The following is a 26,641-nucleotide window of genomic DNA, read 5'->3' on the forward strand; positions in this document are numbered from 1 at the left end:
TCCGGCTTCTTCAAGGTCGATATCGTTGTCTCGGCCTTGCCTTACGCTCATCTAAGAGCGTGGAACACCATCTGCAACTTGGTGGCCGGTAGGATACTTGCCAAAGCAAGCGTGTTGATACTGGGCCTTCTTTTTCAAGGTAGGAACGCCACGCAAGAATCCATCAACAGGGCAGAATCCATTCTTAGCATCTTCACAGCCAAGAAGGCCCTTAGTCGGGAGCGGGGCACCATTCAATACGAAACGAATGTATTTGGTAGTATCGTCAGTTTTGAGAGTCGGGTTGGTATACAAAACGGGGTCCAACTCTTCGAAAGAAGTATTGGCAGGGCAAGACCAGATCTCGGACATCAGTCTCGCACCGAAGGGAGTCATATCGCTTAGGGAGAAGTTGCGCTGGGATGGAGCATGGGGCAAGTCGCTTGGCAGACCGTGGGGACCGAATTTGAAATAGTCGAGACCGAGAGCGTTGATTACAGATAGAATGATGTCGTCGTGGGACATGTCCATGTAGAAGGGCTGGTCGAAGGGGAATTGGGCTTCGTTGTTGTCGTAAGTGTAGTTGATGCTGGTGTCGCTTGTGGTAATCAGCTTGTGTTGTAGGCGAGCGGCTAGTTCGAGGACGTAGCCGATGCCTTGGGCGCGGCCGGTTGGTGAACCGTAGGCATAGTCGCCGTAGTACTGGATGTCGACATTATAAGCGAAGTCCTTCCATTCCTGCTCAGTGAAGAGTGAGCAGAATGATGAGCCGGCTAGACTGGTGTATTCGTATACGCAAAGGTTCTGCATGGCCAGGACGTCCATTGCTGTCAGGTTGAAGTCCTTGGGGAAGTACTGCGAGAGACGGGTACGTGCGTCCTTGGTGTATCGTGATATAAATGTTTTGGCGGCATTGTCACTTATGGAACAGTTAACGCTGCCTATTCATGCGGAACGGGCTAGGGTGGTTAGCAGTGTTTGCTTACCCTTCGGTCATATCCCCGGGGCAAGATTCATAGGAAGCCAAGGTATTGTTGAACGGAGATGTCTCAGGGATGATGACAAGATCGTACTGATCATAAGAGCTGTTGGCGCCACTATTACCGAAGAAACCGCCTAGTAATAGGTTAGTCATTTGCCAGGTAACAATTTGTCTTGTATGATTTGCTACTTACTGAGCCACCAGCGGGCACTCTCCAGAATACGGCCTTGGGAAGTAGTGCGGAAAACGGGCTTAGGACGAGAGGTACCATTAGGCCAGACATTGAGAGACTCATTCCAAGCAGCAACATTATCCCGATCAGGACGGTAGAGCGGACGACCGTATTTGATCCAGAAATGAGCGCCAGAAGTCGCTTCAGTAGCAGCGCCAGTTTCCATGAGAATGTCAGAGCCAATGACATATTCCCAATCATTCAGAAACTTAAGAGGACCGCTAGCAACGTCCTTGCCTTGGTGAGCTTTGCTATAGTTGGTCAATTTGCTTGCGAAGTCCTGCATGCCTGCGCCGTCAAGGGGGTAGTCTGTGGGATAACGCTCCGCATGGCGATGCAAAACATGTACCTGCGACAGCTCACAACCCTGAGGCACGCCCTTGGACAAACCAAAGCTCTTGGCATCCTTATATGGGCTGAGATTAGCCCAGCTTTTGGTCATGTCAAACCCAGACGCGTACTCAGTACCCGTAGGTGCGGAAGCAGAGGCAGAAGAAGTAGCAGTCGCAGTAGCGACATTGGCCACGGCGACGAGAGTCGCTGTTGCTCCAATGAATCCCTTCATGGCTGCTTCAATTGAGGAGTACTATTCTGTATTGGAGAAATGAGGGGAATCTTATCGCGGTAGAACCCTCCCTGATAGCGGATATCTATGCGGTCGAGTTTGAGATCCCTTGGACGACGCTTACTTGTCGGGTGCTCACGTGGGTATTGAATTGACGCGATAGACTCTCTCGCGAGAAGTATTTCTGCAATTGAGGATAATTGCAAATTACCTTCTCACGGAATCATCTTTGAATCCGCGTGTTGTCCCACTTAGTCGGGTTATTATTGTTCCACGGTCTGCAGCCTTGTTCAACGCCGATCTTTGCCGGAAGTTGGGAAGGTTTGATTAGAATGTGACGTTGGGCTGTCATGGCGGAAACTCAGCCTGTATGATAAGGGGTGTTGTGTAAATATGGGTTTCTGGGGGGGCAGTCTGCACGTTTGGGGCAGTTTGATACGATTTGCGAAATTGAGTAGGGAATGTAATGTTGGTAAAATTAAGCTCATCGGCGCTTAGGGCTGATCGATGCACGTGGCAGAATATTTGGATCGCTGCGCGGCTGTGAAGTCCAACCTTGGTTTTAGATACATATATATATCAGTCCATGAGCGCTGCAAAAGAAATATTACCGGAGAAAGGCGTGCTATTCATCGGATAGATTTAAATATCGATATGGAAATAGCTGGGACTAATCGATACATAGAATTAGGAACAATAGTATGCTTCCTACTTTCCCAAAAAGGATTTTTCAGAATGCATACAAATAAGAAGCATATAGTGTTTTTGCGCGTCCATGGCGCAATGTCATTTCCTTAATAGAAAGACATGAATTAAGACGACAGACAGTCAATGAAAGAAAAAGAAAAAAGAAACTCCGATAGGGGGAATCGAACCCCCCGGCTGCCGTGTGAGAGACGGCGATGTTAGCCACTACACCATATCGGATTACTTGTTGAAGACTGGAATATTCTTTGGCTATATGAACCTAATATAGAGAACCCCCCCACGTATTCATGAACGTCCTGGAATGGTGAAGTAAAGCTAGGGGACGCAGAATCTGGTACAATACCATACTCTCAGTTTTGATGCGAATTTGCGTTTATCTTTTTTTTTTCCGGCACGGCTCTTACAACAGATTCAGAAACCTTCCACTGCCTCCGAAAAAACCCCTGAGTATTTTCGTTACAGAGGAATGGATAATGTTGAAGGGGGAGGAGACGCATTGTTTACCTGTATCCGGATTATCGAGTCTTTTGCGTTTGTGTCCGTAGATATGATAGGCCTTTCTCGACAGCTCAAACCAGGTTCAGACTTTTCGCTACATTTGCGCTGAAAGTGCAGAATCCGATATTTTCTATACTCGAGATGACCCTTCTCTCGTTGATTCATAAACGGCTAAATCGGTTCTCGGATTACTACAACGAAAACAGGTAATATCATTTGACATTTTGAACCTACTAGGCCATCGAAGATGCCTTGGGACTTCCCAATTCACAAACATATCATTACACCTTGCCAGGCTAAGAATATTATGTCATGCCTTTACATTAATATTGCCATAATGATTAGCACTGCTTTCCATATCCTGACTACCTAGTCAGATGCACAGAGTTGTTACATCTAGTCTATAGCAAGGGTACATTCCATATAATCTGCCTGTGAAGCAGCTACGTGGTGAAAAAGTAGTATAACGGGTCTTTTCGTAATTTCAAACGGTAGAATTCCTACATGGAGATAAAAGAAACTCGCCCATACGAGTTGCTCAGACAAAGAACACTACCATTCAAAGCCAAGCGTGCCCTCCGGTATTCTGCTGGCAGCCACAGCCGTCTTTCGCCATGGTAGTATATCCACTGAGAGTCTTGTATAGATACACCAAAGTTCCTCTCAGACCATACGAAACTAGAATGACCCCTCAGCGTTTCAAGATGTTGCCACACATTTGATATCGGACCCCAAATCTTGGCGGTTCTATCATAAGAAGTAGATGCTAACAGACTACCATCAGGTGAAAAAGCAACGGACTTGATCGGACCAAGGTGGCCCTCGAGTGTCTTCCGTAGTTCACCAGTTTTGGTGTCCCACAGCTTGATAGCCCCATCTCCAGAGCCTGATGCCAGTATTTGACCATCTGGGGAAAGGCCGATTGAAATAACTGCTTTGAGATGGCCCCTCAGGGTATAGATAGGCTTGCCTGTATTGCAATCCCAGACCCTGACAGTCCTATCATCAGACCCAGATGCAAGTATATGACCACTTTGAGAAAAGGTGATTGTGTTAATTTGAGCACAATGGCCCATCATTTTTCGGATTTCCTTGCAGGTGTTGATATCCCAGGTTCTGACGGTTTTATCACAAGATCCAGACGCCAAAAGCCGACCATCAGGTGAGAAAGCAACGGATGTGACCGTATCAAAATGGCCTTTCAGTGGTTCGTATGGTGTGACGGTTTTGAGATCCCAAATCCTGATTGTCTTGTCACGGGAGCCAGATGCTAGTATCTGGCAATGGGGAAGAGGTAGAAAGGCAAGACACTCAACTTTGTCCGAGTGTTTCTCGAGCGTTCTCAATAGCGTTCCAGTGCTAGATCCCCATATTTTCACATCTTGACCACCGAAACAAGATGCTACCATTTCGCCATTGTCCGAAAAGACGAGAGCGGAAGGGTTACCAGAACCTCGTCTTTGAGAGAACTGCTCTAGTCCAGTCATGCTAATATCCCATAGCTTAATAGAACAACCATCGGAGCTAGACGCTAGCAGGTTAGAATCAGGATCGGATGAGAAAGCAACCGATTTTACTTGCTCGGAATGGCCATTGATAGTCCAAAGCAACTGGCGTGTGCTGTAATTCCAGATTTTTATACTCTTATCTCGAGAACCAGATGCCAGTATCGGACTAAGTGGGTTGCGTGAGCAGGAAATGGAGTTTACTTGGTCATTATGGCCATAGAGAATCTGTTTCTCTCCTGACTTGTAGTCCCAGATCTGTAAATTCTTGTCCCGAGAGCCGGATACAATTAATTCAGTATCAGATTTGAGCAAAAAGGCCAGACATGTAATTGAACTTGAATGACCCAGAGTCTTGACTCTTTTTCCTGTAACATAATCCCAGAGAATGATATTCTTATCATGAGAGGCCGATGCCAACAGGTGTGACTTGGGATAAGGTGAAAACGCAACCGAGTTGATCTGCCCATTATGACCAGAAAGAACATAACTAAGCTTGCCAGTATTGTAATCCCAGATTCGTACAGATCTATCTTGAGACCCTGATGCTAGCAGTTGATGTTGAGGATTGAATGAGAAAGCAACAGAGAGTATCCAGCCCTTATGGCCCCGAAGGATCCTGCGAATTTTCCCTGTGCCCACAGAGCGAAGAACGATGGTCTTATCATGAGACCCAGATGCGAACAGCTTACTGTCATGTGAAAAGGCGACAGAATTAATTGAGTTGACTTGTCTGGGACGACCTTTATGGATCCAGCGTAGCTCGCCTGTATCAGAATCCCATAGACTTACGGTGCCATCACAAGAGCCAGATACTAGCAGCGGAGTATCATGACCAGATGAGAAATGAATAGAATTCACCCCATTGCGGTGGCCCTCCAGCACTTGTAACTCTGGATTCCATGCTTTCTCGACAGGTCGTAGCTTATAGTATGTCCCATCGCTGCCAAATATCCTTTTGATTACCGAACTTTTGGGACAAAATATAATTCCAGACGTGTAGAGCTGAAGGGGTGCCGTCTCAGCAAGCTGTCGGTTTCTGAAGATGAATCGCTTGGCATCACATAGAAAGTCTGATAGTTCTACATTTGCCTAGATCACTTTTCAGTATATTAATTGCATAAATAGGAAACATTAAGTTGGTTACCTCTGCGTGGGAGAATGAGTGTAGATATTTGATGGACCTCACTACTTCCGATATCCTTCTTAGAATGCTCATAGCTTCTAGCCAGTGGATGAAATGGGCTTTTAAGAACGACAAGACATCAGCTGACTTAATGGCCATGCTTTTACTCTGTCTCAAATGTTTCGTCCAGTGACGACAGGCATAATTAATCTCAGAAGCGATGTTTTCTTCCTTCATTTCGGTAATTGAAGCGCATAGACATGCGCAGCCACAAATGTTTTGCCTCAACATCCCTCTCATGACTCGCATGCAATGAGTTGTCATTTCTCTATGAGCCTGTTGGGTGTTGACGTGGAAATTAATTTTGCCAGACCCAGATCTCTGTTCATCAAATAGAAACTCGCCGAAGCAAGCATGGTGCATGCGTAGAGGCCTCGAGTCGTCCTCCGGGATATCAATGATGGCACGATAATCTTGCAGAGTAGCCCGTATATTACTAGGAGATTGGGAAATTAGTCCGCCTAATGACTTTGGAGAAAGCGGTGAAAATAGCACAACTATATCTCCGAGAAGACGCTTTATTGAAGTGCAAACTTCGACTTTCCTTCGAAATTTTCTCGAATCTTTTTCTTTTTCCATTGTCTTCTCAGAATCACGGAGAGGAGATTCAAGCACAGTGCAATATATGCTGTCCAGCGCCTTTCTAGTCTCGGAATCCCTGTGATCTGCAAGGATTTCTTCCAAACGGTCTCGTTTCATCAGTGTATGTTTTGGCCCTTTGGTGATGTAACGACGGGCAGTCTCTGCCCATAAAAATAGACCCCCTGACATTCTGACGAGATCATCGATCTGTTTATCGCATGCCACATTTCCTTTCTTCAGAGTGTTATTGAGAAAGATTCGAATGTCTTCATGAACAGGTATATCTTGCAAAGCGCAGTGGGATATTTGACGAGTGAAATAATCAAGGACCATCATCCTGCTAGTAACCAGAAGTCGAAGACGAACCTGACCAGTTTGGGAGTTCTCTTCAACGCGTCGAAGAAATTGTGTCAGCTTTTCCTGCTCTTCGCACTCATCCAATGCATCGATCACAATGACCAAAGTGAGCAATTTGGTTTTCATTTTGGATAAAGGACCCCAGATCATGCGCATCCATTGATCGGGCAGGAGTATCCCTAGGGCCCCCCGAGTCGCGCCATAGTGTTTCTCCAAGTATTTCTCCATACGGTGGATGGGTTATTAACTGATGGGCGATCGAGGTCACAAGTTGATCCGCCGACCTAACCTTATCAGAGAAAAAGAAAGTTGCCACCCAGAGTGATTCACAACCTGTTTGAGAATTTGAACAATCTTGAGCAATTGTTCGTGCAATAGTGGATTTCCCTGAGCCAGCAAGCCCCTTTAACCAAAATATATGGCCTTCATCTCCATGGATCCATTGATGAATGTTTTCCAGAACCTGAACTCGAGTTTTGGGGTGACAGAAGCTAGGAGACTCAATGCTATTGGAATTGAAAATAGCATTTTTGACGCATGGTAGAAGTTCACGTAATTTGCGCAAATCATAAGTGTTATTACCTTGGCTGGATGGGTTTGTGAAATAGATATTGCCCGAGTTATTGCCGATTTGATTGCCTTGATTAAGAGCCCCAAATTCGAATGTAGATGACTCCATGGCATCTCATTCCTTTGCATATAGTACCTGTTGTAGGAAAGGATGGTTACTCATCGGGGTTCGTAGAAAATGCGGGGAGACGCTAGTTTGTATCGATTAGCTAGACCGCCTAGAGCAGCCCATCTAATTTACACCGCAATTTAATATTGTTGAAGCATGGGAGGGGAGTATCTTACTTGTTGTATGTTAAGCTCTTCAAAATCGTTATCGAAGAGAGAGAGTTTGCCGCCGGTCTACACACCGCAGACTGTTGCTCATCCTAGGAAATACAATCCCATACATCGGACTTGAAGTGTTAGACTTAAAACCGATTCAATTTCCGTATATCATCATTATAAGAAGTAGTTGATTAGCTTGGTGCTAGATTACTTGATTTATATTAATCCCTTTCAGGTTCCGGAGCAGTGTTAGGTTTATTACTAGTAGACTGCGGCGCGGTTTTGGATTTGGTCTTGAGGTACTAACCAAAACCGAATCGATCTGGTATGCGGCCTTGAAATGCTAGCCAAAATCTAACCGCAAAATCGCGAGGTCTTGAAATGAAGACCAAAACCGCTGCGGTTTTGGTTAGGTTTTAGGTTAACCACGGTTTTTGCGGTTGGTGCCGCAGTCTAATAACACGGCAGTTCCCACTAGGCACTGGAGGAGTATACTATTCATGTACTAAGGCAAGTATTTTTTTAGCTATTCTCTTGCACTACAAGTATTTCCAACGGATTAGGCATATTGATGTTACAGGCGGTATAAGTTAGCAGTGAGCTGATGGTGAACTGTCCCCTATCGACTGCTGCAGAAGTGAATGCGCCAGGAACATTGCTATGTCGATTTTGAAATTTTGAATTCTAAACGTGACATTCTCTGGTACATTTCAGATATATTCGAATCCTTCTCAGTCACATTACAAAATCACGAATTTCTTTGTCTCCCTTATTTTCCTTAGCCCAATGATCTCCGGAGAAATTATAGTGACTGATTGATACTACTATGTACTATGATGTATCAAGAAGATCAAATAGCGCCGCAAAAGCCAGCATATGCCGAGGAGTCTAGATGAACTCTCGAGGGCTGCGACCGATTGAGGCTGAAAACATTCCCGACGCCCGAGTGCAAGGTTTAAAACGCATGGGCCTCTGAGCAAAGAATGAGGGCCCAATCAGCTTGTGTCTCCATAGACTTTGCTTTTTCGGGGCAATGTGGCGCGCCTTTTTCGCTCCCTACTCGATTTACTCCGTAGTTACTGTACCTTTCCCCTGGATCCCCATAATACACATGTATTCATGATCCTCAAATCCTTTAATGCGGCAATCAGCCCACCACAATGCGCATATTATTGATATTTTTCTATACAACGACGGCTATCCTAGCTCAATGTTTCTTGGGTAAATAAACTTGTACCTTATATCAGATTGGAAAGTGGTTAACCATGCTCAGACCAAGAGGGAATTGAGGTCCTCCATTTCGGAGAAGACTCAGTCTCAACTGATGATTTTTCTGTCGAATGGTCATATGGATACGGATTCAACGAGGACGAAATTGATATCGCCGATGACGAAGCTGATTATACTATCTTCGACGACACTGTATTCGACGACACTCTCGATGACGACGATGATAATGAATTTGACAAGGATAGATACGTTAAGAAAAGCCTAGATGGATTTTATCCCAATGAATGCGACAATAAATATACCATTATGCTGGTTCCCATACACCGCAACTCTTGCCAAACTCTCTCCGACGGGGGCTATCTTGATCCATTATTTTCCACCATCGTGACAGGCCAAACCAGCTATCTTGACGTTCCTACATCGAAGATGACAGCATTCGCGCCGGGTGAAACGTCCAACGTTGACTTCGTCTTCTACAGTGGGGATTATTCAGACCTTGAGATGTGTTTTTCTACCAGTCTATTCGTATACGCCCCAGCAACTACGGCTGCTATGGCTACTGCCTTCGCTACTGCTACAGCGAAGATGATGGCAACAGAAGCAAGTCATGACCTCCCCGCACCAACTTCGACACCGGACGAAACAGAACGAAAAAATACCGTTTCCCTCGAGGCTTCAAACAATATTCATGCGGAACTTGGAAAAGCACAAACCGATTTCGACTCTCGTGCAATGCCAGCGGCTACAAACTATGGGCTGAGTGGCTGGTTCAAAGGTAGTGCCCTAGTCTTCGTTGCAGGTTCTGTCTATTGGGGCTTGTCGCGGAAGCGTACCATAAGACTGGGAAGATGAACATATCAGTTACCTTCTCGGTCGAAGGAAGAATGTATCGGATTTGATATTCCTGATATTGAGCTGAAGCCCAGTAGGCAAAGAGTAATTGTAATAGTACTGACTGTGGGCAGTGCAGCAAGGAATATTACTGGAGCTCGAATCCGGTAAATGTGAGATATTACTGCAGTGGGAGCAGACAGCTAGGGACGGGAAAGGGAGAATTTTGCAGTTGTCTGTTGGACAATTGGGCTTTAATGGCGCGTCTGCATTATGCTTTTCAAGCACAGCATTGTACTAAGTAAAAAGCTATTGATTCCTTGTTCATTTCCCATCCTGAATTCGTTTCATCGTAGGTTGCAGTGGCATTATAGGAACGCGCGCCCGACTGATAGATGCAGTAATTTGAGAAGGTACCAATTGGTCTCTGACAGTGACCAGCTGCTGGACAAAAGGGCCAACACCTATAAACAAGATCATTATTATAGCGCCAATTGAAGCAACCCATGTGTAGTAATAGTAAGCAGGAGTAAGTCAACTCAGTAGCAATCACCAAAAAAAGTAAACAAACAAACCTCAACGAGACCTGCAAAAATCTTCAAAATGATGTGCACTGTTGTGTGTAGGCGGCTCGACGTATTACAACGTACTGCGGTCACGCTGGAAGTACTTCGGACCGATTCAGCAAAGTCTCCATGAGCTCGGTTTCTCCATCAGCCTCTAAACCTGACTACGCCGGCGTTTGCGGAACCCCCCGCTCGAGAAATTCTGCTGTATCGGCTTCCCTCGCACACTTTAAAACAGCTCTCCAAGCTAACCAGTACCAGGGCAACCAGAATACACACTTCTTCATCTGTTGCTGCATCAATCACTCAAAGTCCCGCAAAGTCTGCAGCCAGTGAGTACATGAAGACAACGGATTTTAGATATACTAATCAAATCGACCAGATCTGTAAGCACTCAATTGGCTATTGTGGAATTCTCGAAGATAGTAACTTAGCGGACAAAGTGGAACATGTCAATGGAATTAGGTACATCTCCCGTCCCCACTCATATCGATGCCGTATACAGAAGCAAATTCAAGCTACGAAGCACAACACTGATCGAAAGAGGCGAGTAGGGCAGAATGGCGGGGACAGAGACACCTGATGGGCGTGCCTGAACAGGTGTCTGACTACCCACTGGAAACCATGCAATCGAACCAAACCCGCCTAACGAAACCCTTGATCATGTACCTTAATGACGAGCCTCAAGTGAGCCGATACTACCTCATTTGAGATTTGTCGTAATTCAGAGAATAAAATAGCAACAATGAATTTTCGAATCAATAAATTTTCAATAACTGAATCTATTTCAGAGAAAAATGTTATAGATAGATTTATCAAAAATTGTTATATATCTATTCAATTTTGTTCTATATTTTGAAATTGTTCAATCAATTATTTGCAAAATATAGTAGTAAATTTTTTTTTTTTTTCGACTGCAACAAAGTACAAAATCTGTTCAACAATAATAGTATTCTGCTGTTTCAACTATTATATCTATCTATCAAAACAATAAATTGATAACAAAAATCAGAAAAAATTGTTAGACTATATCAAAACAACAGAATTATTTAGATATCAGTACTAGACCTGTACAATACCCATGGGCCGCCCAGTGTTACGGACCCTGCGACGAGGGGCCGCAACTTACTGATGGGCCACCGAGAGCCAACCAACATGCTGGTGTTTGGAGTCACGTGCACAAGGCGGAACAAGAGGAGTGGAAAACGGCCTCCTACGAACCGTCACATCCTATACCGTATTTGACGAAGTGACGGTTAGCGCGGCGCCTGCATAAGCGTTCAACTACCAGCACCTTTATTACTGAAAGAGAATATTTACTGGCAGAGAACATTTGCTGAGAATAATGACTGTAACGGGTTGTACCCGATCTCCTATATTAGGCTCTAGCCTAACCTCTAATATACGTGCCTTAGTAGTATATATAGCGTGCTGGACATGTCAGATCTTGATCTGACATCTTGATTGCCTTTTTGGCCTAAGGGTTCAACACTCCAATCCAGCACAAGTGCTTCACCCTTACAATGACAGAGAGAATGATAGTAGAGAGAGTGATAGCAGAGGTCTAATTGGTAAAAAAATGGCAAGTCTTTTGGCCCCCAGTCATAACCCACTCTAGGTATAGCTCGCCGGGGCTGATCTCCCGTAATAGGATTAGGAGATCCACATAATGCCTTAAGCGCCGACATCAGACAAAGCCCATCGCAGACCTAGTGGCTGCATACTTAGCGTGTCAGAGAGCACTTAACGTGTGAGGGGTGTTGAAGAGTCTATTTAGGGGGCATTTCCCCTTGCAAGCCTTTCCAATTTGTCTATCTAGCATATGCGCGCAGCTGGACATCATGTCGGCCACCACTGACAGTCCTATATCCTTAACTACAACTTTCACCCCTCCAGCGGCATGTTTTACCAACACATGGCTTATCGAATACGTCTCCGGAACCGACTACTACGACAAGATCGTAACCGGAACCGATACTAGCTGGTGGATGAGTCTGGGTCCCAGAGAGACGGGATCTTGTTACCCTACGGGCTACCAGGCTAGTAGTACGGACTTCTACTACTCTCCAGGGATCTGTCCCTCGGGATATTGGGTTGCTAAAGACCACACGGTGACATCTGATGGTGAGGCGGAAACACAGGCCACATGCTGTCCTGAGTAAGTGAACGCTGTCAATGTAACGATCGGTCTCCTCCTCTGGCCGGGGCTAGAGTGCTCGCGGAAATTCAAACTGATATCCTGATATAGTAACTACACAGCCAATCCAGATACCACCAGGCTGGCCTGGTACACACACAATGTGTGTACATCCTACAATGCCTACTCAGATCAACTTTGGACCTTCACAAAAGCCGGTACGACCTCGAGCACGGTAAGAGCGGATGGGATCAACGCTCAGGGAATCTCTATACGTTGGAAGTCTGGCGACTTTGCACCGAAAACAACCACAGCTGGCATTATTACCAGCAGTCCCAGCAGCGAATCAATAACAGGAGCTGAAACGCAAGATGCAACACATGGGACCAGCGGCATTCTTTCCAAAGGTGCCAAAGCCGGAATCGGGGTAGCTGCGGCAGTGGGGGTAATAATGATGATCACAATTGCGATTTTGTGCTGGATGGTCCAGCGCAAGAAGAAGAACTTGAAGTTTGAGGAGGCAGATAACATTGATGCCGTGCAGGTGGCCCCGTCTTCCAATGAGAGAATGGGAGGGCCAGCAGAATTGAATGCTGTGTATAGAAATACTGTGCGCTGTGCGGAGCTAGATCCACAGGGGAGGCAGATACCGGTAGAGTTAGATACCCGGACTCGAACTGAGAAGTTCTAAGTTCACCCAGTCAAGGGCCACACGGCGGGAGAAAATTCCAGGGCTATATATAATTTGTAAATTTCATCGAGAATCTTCAGTTCTGTCATAATAAATACGCAAAACTAACGTTGAAAGCGAAAAATCAGTGCAAAGCCCACAAAGTTTCTTGGTTGGCTGGGAATCAGTCAGTCCCGTCAGAATTCAAATCAAAAATTTCACAAGATTTGTTCAGAAAAGTCAGTTTTGAGGCGTGTTTTGGAAGGGGGATATTTCTCATGTGCAATCAAGAGTGTTCCCAAAACAGTCAGCGAGGCCTATGAACGGATCTTGAGCCAAAGTCTCGATGAGAACAAAGCTCGCAGGCTTCTCCATATTGTTGTTGGGGCTGCCAGGCCATTGACGGTCAGAGAAATGAGCATTGCACTCGCTATTAATCTTGATTGCCGGGAGTATGCCAACTTGGACCTCGAGCCCGAGGCGCGGTTTGCTACTACCGTAAGAAATCTCTGTGGTTTGTTTGTCACTATAGTTGACTCAAATATTTATTTCCTACACCAAACAGCTAAGGTGTTTTTGGTTCCAACACTTGCCTTGACAGCCTTTTCTCCCGCTATTGGTAATTCTATCACGGCCACTGGTACTCGGTCAGCGGACAATCAAGACGATCACAATGGCAACGAAAGGGATAGCTGCTGGAAACAGACACTGCTACCTGTTGAGTCGAATCGTATCTTGCTTGAAATCTGCATGTCTTACCTGTTGCTTGACATTTTTGAACAAGAGGTCAAGGATTTTTATCAGCAATCCATCTTCATCGATCTTTCCATACCATGGCCACCGTGGTAGTAAACCTCAAGAGCAAAAATTTGCAGATGTCCTTGACATTGTTTTGGAAGATTCTCAGGACGAGGTCTTCCTTATAATCGATGCTATGGACGAGTGCTCGGTGAAAGATCATGATGGAAGAAGCTCTCTGTTAGAATTCATCGAACAGCTATTGTCGAAACATCCCTCCAAGCTACATATTCTTGCCACAAGTCGACCAGAGCCCGATATACGGTCAAGGCTGGAGCAATATCTAAATGTTGACCTAGAGATCGGGTTAGCAGGAGATGTGGAGACTTTTGTCCGCGATCAGATATCTAAGGGCAGATTGTCTAGATGGGACGAGTCAGTCAAGGAACGGGCTTTGAACAAACTCTTGGATATTGGCGAAAGGCATGTTTTAATGATAAGCAAATGTATATAACACAACTAACACATTCAACTAAGCAGACGCTTCCGCTGGGCAGATTTGCAGATCAAGCGACTTCAAGAGTCGAAGAACGAGGCTGCATTCAACAAAGCTCTTGATACAATTCCAGCCACGCTCGAAGATACCTACAGAGATATCCTTGAGAGGCTCTCATCAGATGATAGAGAGGCTGCTCGCACAATACTCATCTGGCTCAGTTTTTCGCTTGTTCCGATGGATTTGAAGACCGTCGCAGATGTTGTCTCCTTCAACTTCCCTGACGACGTTATCCAAACCTGCACTACTTCCCTCGTCACCGTGAGGATCTCCGACGATACTGTGAGACTGGCCCATTTCTCCGTGAAAGAGTTTTTCGTTTGCAACGAGGCCCAAATCTCGTGGTATCAGTTCTCAGTCAGCATCGGTCATCTTGCCATAGTGAATAAAGCAATTGACACTTTGCTTGAAACTAAGGAGGTCCTAACTAAGACCACTGCCGAGCAAAAGCCATTATTGTTTTACTCTGCGAGATATTGGGACCGTCATTTGGCAGAACTTGGGGAAGCATTTGTCAACGACAAAAATCTCCAGCAGAAAATTTATGTTATTTTCACCGAGCGCGATATTTATTTGAACTGGATGCGCCTGGCTAGTTTCGGGCCTAGTTCCATATGGCGTCAATTATTTGAGGAGCTCCCGCCGCCCCTATATTCCGCATCAGAGAGGGGATTAGAAGCAACAGTCGAACGATTGCTTTCTGAAAGCACTAATCCTGATATGATGGTAGAATCCCGAAGCTGGAGTCACAATGCGTTGTTAGTGGCTGCGAATGAAGGTCAACTGGATATCCTAGAGTTGTTGCTCAAGACTGTAAAGGAGATACCACAAGTAGTGCTTCAGGACATGATGTTTTGCATCAAGATTACAGAAACGACCAAAGAGAAGTTACCGAAGATGTTGAGCCTGCTCTGGGACAAAGGCTGTTTGCATGATGAAACAAGAGGCTCGGAAAAAAGGATTGATCAGGATTTGGTTGAATTGGCTGCTCGGAATTTCCGTGAATCGGGCAACCTCATGATTCGTCATTTCTTGGACCAAAAGGAGAAATTCGGCTTCAGGATAACTGAGAAACTTCTAAAGAGGATAATGGAGAATGATTTCCGCGACGAACAACTTGTGGAATTACTTTGGGATAAATGTGATATCGATCTAAAACTCACACCCACACGAATGAAAAGTCTCGCAGTTTCAATCGGTCGCATCGGCGGGGTGTCTTTCTTGAATAGATGGCTAAATGACATTGAGATAGGTGAGGAATTCATCGAAGTCATCGCAAGAGGAAAAATCGAAGCGATGGAATTACTTCTGGAGAAGCGCGGAGAAGAAGTTCTTATCACCCAGAAAGTCCTCATTACAGCCACCAGACAAGCAGACGATCCACAAATGGTCAGTCTGCTTCTAAAACGACGAGCTGCCGGAACAACAATCAACAAAGATGTTATTTTAGCCGCTTCACAGAGACTTTCAAATGGCAGCAAAGTCATGCGAATTTTGCTTGACGAATGCGGGTCAGTCACCACCATTGATGATGAGATATTACAAGAAATTGTACGAAACAGATACGAGGGGCTGGACATAATGAAGTTGCTTCTTTCCAGGCAACAAGCTGGCTTCGTTGTTACTGAGGAGACATTTAGCAATGCTGCTAGGTGCAACAACCAGGAGATGATGGAACTTCTTGTGAATAATGCCAGTGGCTCTGAGCTTCCCATCACAGATCAAACTCTGGTTGCAGTTGCTGACAATCCTCTCCATGGAGGAGTTTTGATGAAGTATCTCTTTGATCTGAAAGGTCATGATCTTCCTGTTTCGGAAGATTCGTTGGTCTCGATTGCCAAAGTTGAAAGCGAGACATCAGAGGAAGTACTCACATTTATCTTGGAGAGATGGGCGAAATTTCCGACGACTGATAAATTGTTGGAAGCGACATCGCGTCATCTCAGGGCCTTGAAGCTGCTTTTGGACCGACGGCAAGACTGTCTTCCGATCCGAAGCATGGTTCAAAAGATATTAGAAGAAAGGCTGATAAATGGTGGCGGGGTCTTCGAGCTACTTCTCGATCGGCAGCTTGTGGAAGTAGATGAGTGGCTGATTGAAACGGCCGCCGAGAATGCCGATGTCCTAGAGGTTATCTACAACAGAAATCCTCAATTCGCAGTGACACCAAAGATAGTAGCCACAGCTGCGAGAGATGCCAATTCGATGAGAATCTTGCTAGACAGACAGAAAGACCGAACCTTGATCACAGAAGATGTCATCAAAGCTGCATTAGAGGGACGGAACTCAAGTCATGTTATAAGTTTACTCTTAACACGCCTGGGGCCCCGCCAACTGCCCATTACAGAGGATATCCTGATATTTGCTGTTCAAAAGCAGGGGATTGAGTCTCTACGTCTCTTTCTGGAAAAATATCGTGACTTGAATCTTACTGTAGTCTGGCAGGCAATATGGCATGATCCTGGAGTTGACACGCCTACCCTGGCCAGGGCAGCAAGGGTCCTTTTTCAATATACAACCTTTGAAGTGTCAGAAGATATGTTGCTTAGGTTCCCAGCTATGTTTCGAGAAGAGCCCGACTATGGTTTTGAGTTCCCTTTCGATGATTTTGTTCGTTCGTGTATGCGCCATCGAATATCATTGCCAACCACCGAATCAGCAATTGAGTTAGTCATTGGAAGATCAAGCTTGGATACGATTGACATATTCCTCGAAGATCATCCCGACATTCATCTGACTGAAAAGCACATTGAAGCAGGGAAAAACAACCCAAGAGATGACATGGACCAAGATTCCCTGATGTCACTTCTTCATTCCAGGATGAACTACTCTTAAATCCATGGATGGATTTAAGAGATGTAGTATGACTAGCATAGGAGCAATACTGTTGCACAGACTTGGATCACTACCTGTACTTATCTACCTTCATACAAGTGATAGATTTGTTCATATATTCCCAGTCATCCATGGATCCACGAAGACGAATATGATCGTGAAAATGATAGTCGCCGAAAACCGAAAGACTCTCCGAGTCTAACATCAAGGAACGAAATTGTCAATATTCACGAGTATCTATTATATCCATACCCAAGTTGATTCACGCCTCTCGTAGATAGTGTATCTTCGGTCAAGACCATCTAATACCCATCGCGTAATTATTTATATCACCAAATTTGATAGCATTCGCATGCATCAGCTGGTGTTGCAGCTACGATAGACGGTGAAAGCAAGAGCAAATCTAACGAAGTTCCAATTGTCTAGGCCTAAGAATGTTGCGAGTGTACCACCATAGTAATTTGTATATAGATAGCAGGCCACAACCCAAATTGCGGCAATTCCCTCTTATACCGAGTAATTATAGAGGGTAGTAGATATTCCGACCAGTCAGGCGCTGATTTTAGTTCCTAAAGCACGGGTATAGGGAGGTCTATCCTTTGAGATACCTGAGACAAGCATTGGTGCGGGATTCCATGTTCATATCTACTCAGGTAGGTAGATAGTAAGCCCAGATTGTAGACTTGCAACCGAGACAGGATAGAGAAGTACACTACGTAAAAGACATCTAGGCTTTAAATAGAAAGGATACTGAGATAAATCCGAGAAGAAAAAATCCAAGTACAGCTACTTGATATGAATTCGAGAGGCCAACGACTAAGACAAAGCCCAGTCATCCGCCAATTCCACTATGAACGTCCATTGCAGGATGGTGATGATGCAGAAAGGAGACTTGACGCAATCACTGTTATTGGCATTGCTGGCCTTTTACAAAGGAATAACCAGAGCCAGAACTAGAGCCGTGGCCTACGAATGGCCATGAATGGTGATTGATAGTCAAGTTTGTTCCAGAGTGAAAGATGATTCTCCTTGGGAAACAAGTTTCGTCATGCTCATGCTCCTCCATGCTGCAAAAGGTACATACAAGCGATAGACGGGTCAAACGATAAAAGCCACGAAAAGAATACATAACTTGAAGAACGAGGGGCGTCGGGGTTGTAGGGCGAGTAGGTGGTCGGGTTATGAGAGAGGAATGGGTACAGTGACGGAACGAGACTGTTTAGGAGGGAGTAAGAAGAGGTGTGGTGGGTGAGGTGCAACGGCAGAAAAGAGGTAGTGATCAGGAAGCCGGAAGTTTAACTAGAGTATCAATCTCTCTTCAAAACGAGCTGGGGATTGATAGCAGAGATAGCAGTGACAACCAGGACGATTAAGCTGAATAGGCTACCGTGTATGATCTTGACTGCGAAGGCGTAAATAACATCCAGGTTCGCCAGTAGAAAAATTCCCGAAATGAAGTAGAACGGCTATTAACGCGATCCGCTCGCTGTTCGTGGTCCCCAGGATGCTTTAGACGATGGATGCCGGGAGGAGGAAGCACCACTTTGCTGTGATGATCGCTTCAGCGGTGCATTATTGTTTGAAGTCTCCCGAGATTTCGGCCCTTTGCGGGACTTGAGATTGGGAGAGGACCGGGGTCGTGGTGCTGAAGAGGCTTTCTTGGGTAAGCTACAGATCTTCGAGGCAAGAGCACCCGGGAATCGAATTAGAACACGCAGGTTACCAAATTGATCTTTCTCGCCAAGTCCCACTATGTAGGGTTCAACACTGCGACATTGAACGGGCTTCATGAATTTGCCCCGTGGTCGAGTTTGCGGAGGTGCCTGGGCGGCATCCCAAGCTGCAGCTGGGGCCATATTTGGCACTCGCACTGGAGGTTGAGAGCCTGGCTCGCGATCCTCAAAAATCTCATCTTGTTCTTCCACTTGTCGGACAGCAAAGTCTCCGTCTCCACTTTGGTAGCCAACCTCTTTAGCGGGGAAGGACACGGAGACAGAGACAGTCGTAGTTGGCAATTGTACATCCAGAGGCTCTTTAGTGGCAGATGTGACAGCTAGAGAGCTCTTCTTGACAGGTGGTGTTTTCTTGCCGAAGAGAGTGTTGATCTTCTCTTGCCAAGACATCGCAGTCGTAGATGCGGGCGTGCCCCGGGGCGGCGCCGCTGCCATTGAGGCAAAAGTCGGCGGGGGTGCCGGTGCAGCAACAATCTTAGGTGGTAATTTCACAACCGGCTTGGGGTTAGGCAGATGAACCAAGGGACGGCCAGAGCCGCCAAGGTACACTGGATGGCTTGACTCTTCAGGCGGTGGTGGCGAAGGGCTTCGTTCGTAGTCGAACTTCTCAATAACCGTGCGCTTCTGCTGCTCAGGTCCATGTGGGAAGAAACGCGAGCTTCTGGCAGGAACGCTGACAAGAGGGCGAGCTTGGTTTTCTGAGAATGGAAGGCCATCCACCGGAGCATCCAAGCCCGTTAACGGGTTGGACGGTGAACTCTTGCTGTTTTGGTTCACTGCACCACTGATCAGGTGTCTTTGACCGGCTTCTTCTCCGCTTCGAACCTGTTTCCAAGTTTCCTTGAAGTTGACAGCATTGGACTGGTTGCGATTGGCATTGAAATCTTGACGTTTTTGTTCGGATTCTTCGGCGTCTCGTCGGGCTGCCACGGCTTGGAAGTTGCTCCATGCACCTAGTCCACCTGGAGTACCGAGTTCTTGTTGCCACTGAGGATTTTGTGAGCTAGGGGGGCCCAATGGGACCCGGACGACCGATGGGGCTCAAAGGGTCATAGCCTGCTATCCTAGACTCTGGAGAAGGCAAAGAAGCAATCGTAGAGACCTCCTGGCTACTTGGTAAAGCTGGGGGGGATTGTAGGCTGATCCAAAGCCAACTGGCTTCGCAAAGCAAGTTCTCTGGATGGGAATCCACCAAGAGCCTGGTCAAAAATACCGTTCCCGAGGGTTCTATCGCTACTCAAGGGCTTCCATGGGTTCTTCACTGAAGGTGTAGTGGATGCAAGTTTGGTATTAGTTGACCAGGGTTGATAAGAGCCAGACACGTTCAGGTTTCCTCGCCAATGAGTACCTGATTCCTCTACATTCGTTTCTTGTGAGGTGTTCTGGTCGGCGGACTGTTGCTGCTGAGGTTGCTGTTTAGGCGCAGCATCATGAACAGGCTCTCGCTTCGCCTCGCGAGGGGAAGTAGCTTGTCGCAGATGAGGGGAAGATTTTTCTGCATACTTCTCGGAAGCCCGATCCCTCTCGTTAGCAGCAACGAGCTTCTTCACTGTATCAGGATGATGAACCTTCATCATGCCATATTGCTTGGGCTCTCCTGTAGGCTCGGGAACAGGAGGTTTAGGGGGAGAATGCATCGCCGCTGCAGCTGCAGCTGCACCTCCAGATGCTGTCGTTGCCTGAGTTTTCCGGCTTTCAATACTATCTTTGCGCTGTGGCTTCTCGGGAGCGGGGCCCAAACTGGCCAGCTTCTGTCGAATTCTCTCGTCGCGTGCAAGTTTCTCTTTTTCTTCCTCCTCTTCACGACGCTGCTTAGCCAGACGGATAGTCTCCCTCATGACACGTGCTTGCATCGCCAGAGGATCTTCTTGAGGTGCTTCGGGGGCTGTAGATGGGGCTTTTTCACTCTCTGCTGGTGCGGCTTCACCGGCAGCTGGGGGTGGGTGTGAAGAAAGAGGTGGACCACCATGAAGGTGTGATGGGCCGTGCGGATGTGGGTGTTCACGATCGATCAATGCCGGATCAACCATTCCGTTGGTCTGAGATCCTCGTCGACCTTCGAAGTGTCTTGGTGGTCCATCTGCTCTGCCGAAAGACATACGTCGTCCAAATCCTCCGCTTCCGCCACTAACATTAGATGAGGTCCGACGACGGTTCCAACCCATGCCCTCTTGATGATGACTAGATCGATGAGTCTGGAAAGCCGCTGATGGTTCAGCTGGCCCACCGTGATCTTGACCTGGTCTTTGGAGCACCGCTGGGCCTCTAGCGCTTGGCTCGTTCCGCCAGGATGGTCTTCGATTGTCTGATACTGGCTCGTAACGCCCTGATCGTGAATTATAGAGCTCTCTGGGAGCGCCAGGGGCTGACTCACGCCATTGACGGTTGAAGTCATCAGCAGCAATCTCTTGCGGGGGTAGAGGCGCATGGCGGGCATCATCTCGATGTGGGTAATGAGTAGGAGGAGCGCGCATTGGAGGTGGGGGGTGTGCAGATGGGTTGACTGGCGATACTCTATCGACGGGGGGCAACGATGCCCATGGTGACTTAGCTGGAGGTGGCGCGGGGCTCGTCGATCCAGATGGGGCTCTATCATTTATTCCTTTAGATGAAATAATTGCGGCCTTTGCTTGTCGTTCAGCGTTCGCTCCAAGCCGGAGTACCGTCGGATTCGGTCCAATGGATGTCGTTGGCTTAGGAGCCGCAATCTTAGGTGCTTCTTTCGTTGACGCCGGCTCAGGCTCAGGCGCTTGCGTCGGCTCTTCATGAGGTTGGCCGGGGGCAGGTGCCGGATCAGTGTGCGTGAGAGTGACCTTCGTGCCATCTGTCCATTCAATAGTCTCGGGGGCCCAATCATCCTCATCGTCGTCAATATCAGCCCATTTTGCTTCTGAGCCACCACCGCCATCTTCTTGGATACGAGATGTCATGTGAATTCCATATTGCTGCTTCAGTTCTTCATCGGTCAAATGCTTGGCGGGGGTTGGCTGGACAGCTATTTGAGAAAAGGTAGAAAGTCAGTTCTGGAACCGAAAGTTCACGCATCAGTCTCGAAACATACGTCGGTTTTTATTCCAGACTTGGTTTGGATCTGGCCCCGAACCACCCGGCTTTGTGTTGCTTGAGCCCGTCTTTGAAATTGAATTTCCAGATGTTGTCTTTGCGACCAACCTTGGCCTAGAACTCGGTTGTGGTGTTCCTAGAGGAGTCGTCGAGGCGGATGGGACTGGTGAGATATTAGACATGCGACTCGAAATCGTAGGCCAGCGGTCACTCGTACCTTTCTCGGGGGCCTTTGGCGGCGTGGGAACTCCAGGGGCTTTGGGCACTGCGAATTTGGCGAATGACACAGGCTTAAACGTGGAAGGCTTCTTAACCGATCCAGTGCGCGTGTGATGTCTACCATCTGTTCGACTGGCGTCCGACTCCGAACCGCCTTGTGATGCCGTATCATCCCCACCATCCGATACTGATGCTAACCCATTCATTTCAATCGCTCGTGACGCAACTAACCCAGTACTTTGCTTGGAAGAATCCTGCGAAAAGTTTTTAGCAAGCGCTGTCATTTCACCCAGCCTTCTGCAGGGCGACCCACCATCGAAGGACTCCCAGTATCCTTATCACCCCCAGTATTCTCTGTTTGCTGACTAGGCGTTTGTCTCGTTTCATCGTTGTAGAGTAGGTCCGTTGAAGGCCGCATATTTGAACGCGTCGCGATATGTTGATCCTCTCCCGCGTCCCCTTCAGTGGTTGACTTGTCGGTGATGCTCGCAGGGACGTCGGAAGGCGAAGGGTCGCCGCCCGACAGGGTCTGATCTACCACATCACGGCTGTTCTGCTCTGCCATAACAATATTCGAATCTGTAAAAGGCGATAAATGCGCCATATGTCAGAAGACGACCTTCAAAATGGATCTTGGTGGATGGAAGTGTAAGAAGGACCAAGCGGGTGACCGCCAGGATCACGCTTGCATAGTATTTAGGATAGAGAAACAAGCAACAACGGACCTATGGTCAGGTTTTGAGGATCGCCACAGTTGAACTGCTCGCTCGGCTGGTTGCACCCTGGAAAATCGGGAATTTACAACCAGGAAGACGGAAGTTGGGCGGCCAACCTCCAGGAGCTGAGACGTCGGGGTAAGTTTGATTCGGAGTGTACGCCAGGCGGAATCGCAAGGCGTAAAAAATAGTCCGCCGGGAAGCCCCAGAATAGTATCGGAGGGAGGGGGAGGTGAGAGAGGGAGAGCGGGGAGGTTGAGGAGGTTGGTGGAGTGAGAGATGCTTCGTTGTTCGATGACTGTCGGGTTTGAAGCTGAGGGTTTGGCTGTTTTCGGTTAGTGCGAAAGCTGCTTGGACTGACTGTTCATAACTATTAACTATGGGGGAACTAGTTAAAAGTCGCGTAAAAAGTGAAAATACACGAGAAATTAAGGCTTAGAATTATTTTAAATATTTATTTTATTGAGTCTTTTACACGATTCAGTTATTGAGGGTGTTCAAGTTCATAGGGCAATGTGGTGTGATTGGGAAACGCAGTGCGGAGGTCTCCTCCCGAGAGATGCCCGCAGATGGACAACCGCCCAAGGTACAAACATCTATAGTCATTACTAGCTACAAAATCGTATACTACATGTTACTCTATGATATAGTTGAATAATGAGACATAGCGAGATTCCAAAATGGCTCTCTAGTTCCTAAACTGCCTAACTCTGGGTCAGAGGATATGCAGTATGTACATCAAATCAATCCTCCCCCTCTTCCGATAGATCAAAGGAAATAGTTTAGTGGGGGTGGTTCTTGTGGTGGCCTATATCCTCAATTAGCTAGATGATCACAGAAAAGGATGGAATCCAAGACAGAGAAGATAACGTACGCAGGTGGAAGTAATACTCCATGCTGTAGCCCAGGATCAGAATACCGGCGATGGCGTGAACGATGGCTAAGTCGAGTCAGTACCTATGTCTGCATATATCTGCCAGAAAACCCCAGAACGATTCGTCAATACTTACGGACACCGGAGTTCTGGTCGAAGTAGCGGGCCTTGTAGCGGCCGATGATGCCAGTGGGCTTAACCTGGGGAGCAGGGCCACGGGGGAGGCCGGCGTAGAAGTTCACAACACGCTCCATACGGGCAGCATCCTGAGCAGCGCCAATGGCCTTGAAAAGATAGATATGTTAGCGATTGTTCGCGGGCCAGTGGGCGGTATCTGTTGTTTCGAGGTGGCACGAAAAAGCCTTCGGGAAGGCACGGGGCGAAGGGAGGGGCGCGATGAACGTTCAGCGCGAAGAGAAATCCAGGGTTAACTCACGTTGGGGGAAGCGATCTAGGGTATAGAGTTAGTATGGTCAATATTTCCAAGCGACAGCCGGCTAGGCTTCAATTCGAGGTGGTTCGTACCTTGGGAGGGATCAGGGTCGAAAGACCACGGCGGACGATGTAGCTCATCTTGTCAGGACTGTAAAGGGTTAGAAAACTGGTCGCAAATAACACGGCTAATGTCAGAGAATGCAATGACACCATCAGGAGACAACCTACGGCGATTCGCAAGGTAAAGAGGAACCGGGGAACGACTGATGATGCAGGAGAGAGAGAACCTTCGGCAAGCGGGAAGTCGGGATGGTCTGTTGCCAAGCCCACGCTAATCCCTTTTCGGATATGCCGTGACCTGCACTTCGAATCCAAACGCCCTCCACGATCGAACTGCCTTGTTCACCTTCAATCCCCGCTCTCACAACCCTCACTGTCTACAATGTCGCTCCTTCGTGTTGGTGGCGCCGCTCGCCTCCGCGTGACTCGGCTTGCTGCCCCCGTCAATGCCCGTTTTGTGTCCGGCCCTTCTGACCAGGTTAAGACTAGCCCTGCCGATGCTCCCACCACCACCCAGCACGGCAGCTCCTTGATCAACAAGCAGACTCCTGCGCAGGCTCTGGCCCGTCACCAGCCCGACTACGAGGCTACCATCGATCACGGAACTTCGTGCGTACCCTTGCCAACGACTCCGAGATGTCAATCCGTCCAACGCAAAACCCTTTAGCTAACCCGTATATCTCTTTTCCCTCACAGATCATACTCTCCAGTTCCCAAGCGTGTGATGGATGGCAGTGAGCCTGGCCCAACTCTGCCTGCTGCTGTTCTTTCTGGTGCTCCTACCGACCTCCAGGCCCGCACTGTCCGGTACGAGATTCGATTCTTCAAGGATTACCCAATCCTGAACGCACAAGCTAACAATCTATATAGCATCTACCGACCCGCAAAGCCCGCTTCTCAATCCGGTACCTGGCACTCTCACCACTGGCGCATGGACTGGGATATTCTGCAGAAGGGTCACCGCTGGGAGAACCCTTTGATGGGATGGCAGTCATCCGCCGACGGCATGCAGGGCACGAACATCAAGTTCAAGTCTAAGGAGGATGCCATTGCTTTTGCCCAGAAGCAGGGATATGAGTACTTTGTTCAGGAGCCTAATGAGCGCCGCTTCGTCCCCAAGGCTTATGCCAACAACTTCCTTTTCGAGAACAAGAAGCTCAAGCACATCAAGACCAAATGATTGAGTTCTCGATGTATTATGTACATATGTTTTGCGTATTTCTTTTCCCTTCATCAAAATCAGATTCATACAGTGTCCAGGAATGTTAAATGATAGATTGCAGCGAAGATTCAAGATGTACCCCATATGTACTATTAATGTGGGGGATGTGATTGGCTGCCGCGGGAGCCATAGGTTATTCGCGTATGAACTGTTAGACGTAAATTTACCAAGTCTCTACCGAGCACTTGCACTCAAGTACAAGTATTAGAGTGTATTCTTTCATTCTGCCTGTCAGAAATATGTCAATCTGGAGCTTGACATATTAAGACGAAAACATACTCTAGCAATATATCCATTTCAGGTCGCGTAGTTGAGATTACCAACAGTACATCCCGCAGCTAAGCCGCGAGACCACTATATAGCACCATCAGTACCACTGAGAGTACTATTACGAGGCTTAATTTGACTTCTTTTTATCAAGGACTGAAGTATATCGATACTAAATGCTATGACGCTCGCAAGCAGGTCCCTATAAAATTGGTATTCGTGATTGAGTTTCGTTGCTTGTGGTTAAATGGGTCAATGATGCGTTCACCAACTTCTCGACCTATAACAACAAAGTCGCCTCACAAGTGCTCTCCATCGCAGTACTAATTTGGACAATGACATAGTTTCTTACAGAATAGGTATTCTGTCTCAGAGGAGGGTATATAACTAGCATGCTGCCGGGGATCTTTCACCCAGCATCTCAGCACCATTGCTTAACAGACTACAATTATATACCGCCGCCTCCTCAACCACAAGTGAATCCAGCAGACATCATGTCCGACCGTGAGTCACTTCTTCCACAAGATTTGTCTACCCTATATAGAAATTGATCGTTACGGGGTCTAACTGCATACAGAGTCCAAAGCTCAACCCGCCCATGAACATGAGGGCTTCTTCGAGCGTATCCTTCATCACCATATGGGTCAACAGACTGATGAGAAAATGAAGGATCATCATGAGGACCATGATGAACAAGAGGATGCGAATTCTGCGCATGGCCAAAAGAAGAAAGAGGGTGAGATGGATAAATTGAAGGATTATTATCATAAAGATGAGGAGCTTGAGGAGGAGGGTGAGACTTATGGTGGTTTGATGTAGTTGCATTTCTATGTACTCAAGGAGTGCTAACGTTTATTTTTACCTGGATTTCATGGAGTGCTTATTCAAATTATGATATATGTTCTTACTTTGACATTGATCGTTAGTGGTTAATTATTGATTCCTTCATGATATGCAAACTTCCAAGTTTGCATATCATAGTCCAATATACATCCGCGAAGGGCTGGGACCAGGATGAATACCAGTCAGACATAATGGATACATTTTCCCCGTCGTCC

The 26,641-nt window shown here is 47.0% G+C and overlaps 10 protein-coding genes across 10 annotated transcripts; 6 read left to right on the plus strand and 4 right to left on the minus strand.

The window, feature by feature from the left end:
* Window positions 1-51: 51 nt before the first annotated feature.
* Window positions 52-1,779, minus strand: N7469_003528 (histidine phosphatase family protein; the record flags this gene model as incomplete). The annotated part of the gene is made up of 3 exons (XM_056642448.1): window positions 52-898; window positions 966-1,095; window positions 1,155-1,779. Coding segments are annotated over 3 exons (1,602 nt in total), but the record flags the coding sequence as incomplete, so codon positions are not given.
* Window positions 1,780-3,464: 1,685 nt separating this feature from the next.
* On the minus strand, window positions 3,465-6,720 carry N7469_003529 (WD40 repeat domain-containing protein; the record flags this gene model as incomplete). The annotated part of the gene is made up of 2 exons (XM_056642449.1): window positions 3,465-5,474; window positions 6,433-6,720. 2 exons carry the CDS (start codon window positions 6,718-6,720, stop codon window positions 3,465-3,467), a joined length of 2,298 nt encoding a protein of 765 aa, XP_056501861.1.
* A 1,871-nt stretch (window positions 6,721-8,591) lies between these two features.
* N7469_003530 (uncharacterized protein) lies at window positions 8,592-9,513 on the plus strand (the record flags this gene model as incomplete). The annotated part of the gene is made up of 2 exons (XM_056642450.1): window positions 8,592-8,652; window positions 8,705-9,513. 2 exons carry the CDS (start codon window positions 8,592-8,594, stop codon window positions 9,511-9,513), a joined length of 870 nt encoding a protein of 289 aa, XP_056501862.1.
* Window positions 9,514-11,899: 2,386 nt separating this feature from the next.
* On the plus strand, window positions 11,900-12,886 carry N7469_003531 (uncharacterized protein; the record flags this gene model as incomplete). Its single annotated transcript, XM_056642451.1, has 2 exons — window positions 11,900-12,216; window positions 12,307-12,886. The coding sequence occupies 2 exons, from the start codon at window positions 11,900-11,902 to the stop codon at window positions 12,884-12,886; spliced, it is 897 nt and encodes a 298-aa protein (XP_056501863.1).
* Window positions 12,887-13,538: 652 nt separating this feature from the next.
* Window positions 13,539-16,994, plus strand: N7469_003532 (uncharacterized protein; the record flags this gene model as incomplete). Its single annotated transcript, XM_056642452.1, has 2 exons — window positions 13,539-14,038; window positions 14,144-16,994. 2 exons carry the CDS (start codon window positions 13,539-13,541, stop codon window positions 16,992-16,994), a joined length of 3,351 nt encoding a protein of 1,116 aa, XP_056501864.1.
* Window positions 16,995-18,463: 1,469 nt separating this feature from the next.
* N7469_003533 (uncharacterized protein) lies at window positions 18,464-22,613 on the minus strand (the record flags this gene model as incomplete). The annotated part of the gene is made up of 5 exons (XM_056642453.1): window positions 18,464-19,704; window positions 19,751-19,839; window positions 19,883-21,722; window positions 21,789-22,263; window positions 22,323-22,613. The coding sequence occupies 5 exons, from the start codon at window positions 22,611-22,613 to the stop codon at window positions 18,464-18,466; spliced, it is 3,936 nt and encodes a 1,311-aa protein (XP_056501865.1).
* Window positions 22,614-22,635: 22 nt separating this feature from the next.
* N7469_003534 (uncharacterized protein) lies at window positions 22,636-22,909 on the plus strand (the record flags this gene model as incomplete). The annotated part of the gene is given in 3 exon segments (XM_056642454.1): window positions 22,636-22,701; window positions 22,715-22,863; window positions 22,891-22,909. 3 exon segments carry the CDS (start codon window positions 22,636-22,638, stop codon window positions 22,907-22,909), a joined length of 234 nt encoding a protein of 77 aa, XP_056501866.1.
* Window positions 22,910-23,507: 598 nt separating this feature from the next.
* On the minus strand, window positions 23,508-24,172 carry N7469_003535 (F1F0 ATP synthase subunit f; the record flags this gene model as incomplete). Its single annotated transcript, XM_056642455.1, has 5 exons — window positions 23,508-23,533; window positions 23,600-23,665; window positions 23,736-23,883; window positions 24,036-24,050; window positions 24,125-24,172. 5 exons carry the CDS (start codon window positions 24,170-24,172, stop codon window positions 23,508-23,510), a joined length of 303 nt encoding a protein of 100 aa, XP_056501867.1.
* Window positions 24,173-24,476: 304 nt separating this feature from the next.
* Window positions 24,477-25,274, plus strand: N7469_003536 (ETC complex I subunit; the record flags this gene model as incomplete). The annotated part of the gene is made up of 3 exons (XM_056642456.1): window positions 24,477-24,703; window positions 24,791-24,901; window positions 24,965-25,274. 3 exons carry the CDS (start codon window positions 24,477-24,479, stop codon window positions 25,272-25,274), a joined length of 648 nt encoding a protein of 215 aa, XP_056501868.1.
* An 803-nt stretch (window positions 25,275-26,077) lies between these two features.
* N7469_003537 (uncharacterized protein) lies at window positions 26,078-26,402 on the plus strand (the record flags this gene model as incomplete). Its single annotated transcript, XM_056642457.1, has 2 exons — window positions 26,078-26,087; window positions 26,161-26,402. The coding sequence occupies 2 exons, from the start codon at window positions 26,078-26,080 to the stop codon at window positions 26,400-26,402; spliced, it is 252 nt and encodes an 83-aa protein (XP_056501869.1).
* Between the last annotated feature and the right edge of the window lie 239 nt (window positions 26,403-26,641).

The sequence above is a fragment of the Penicillium citrinum genome (genome assembly GCF_028827155.1).
Source record: "Penicillium citrinum strain IBT 23319 chromosome Unknown utg000003l:1.0-4596430.0:1.0-4598250.0, whole genome shotgun sequence".
NCBI lineage: Eukaryota > Fungi > Ascomycota > Eurotiomycetes > Eurotiales > Aspergillaceae > Penicillium > Penicillium citrinum.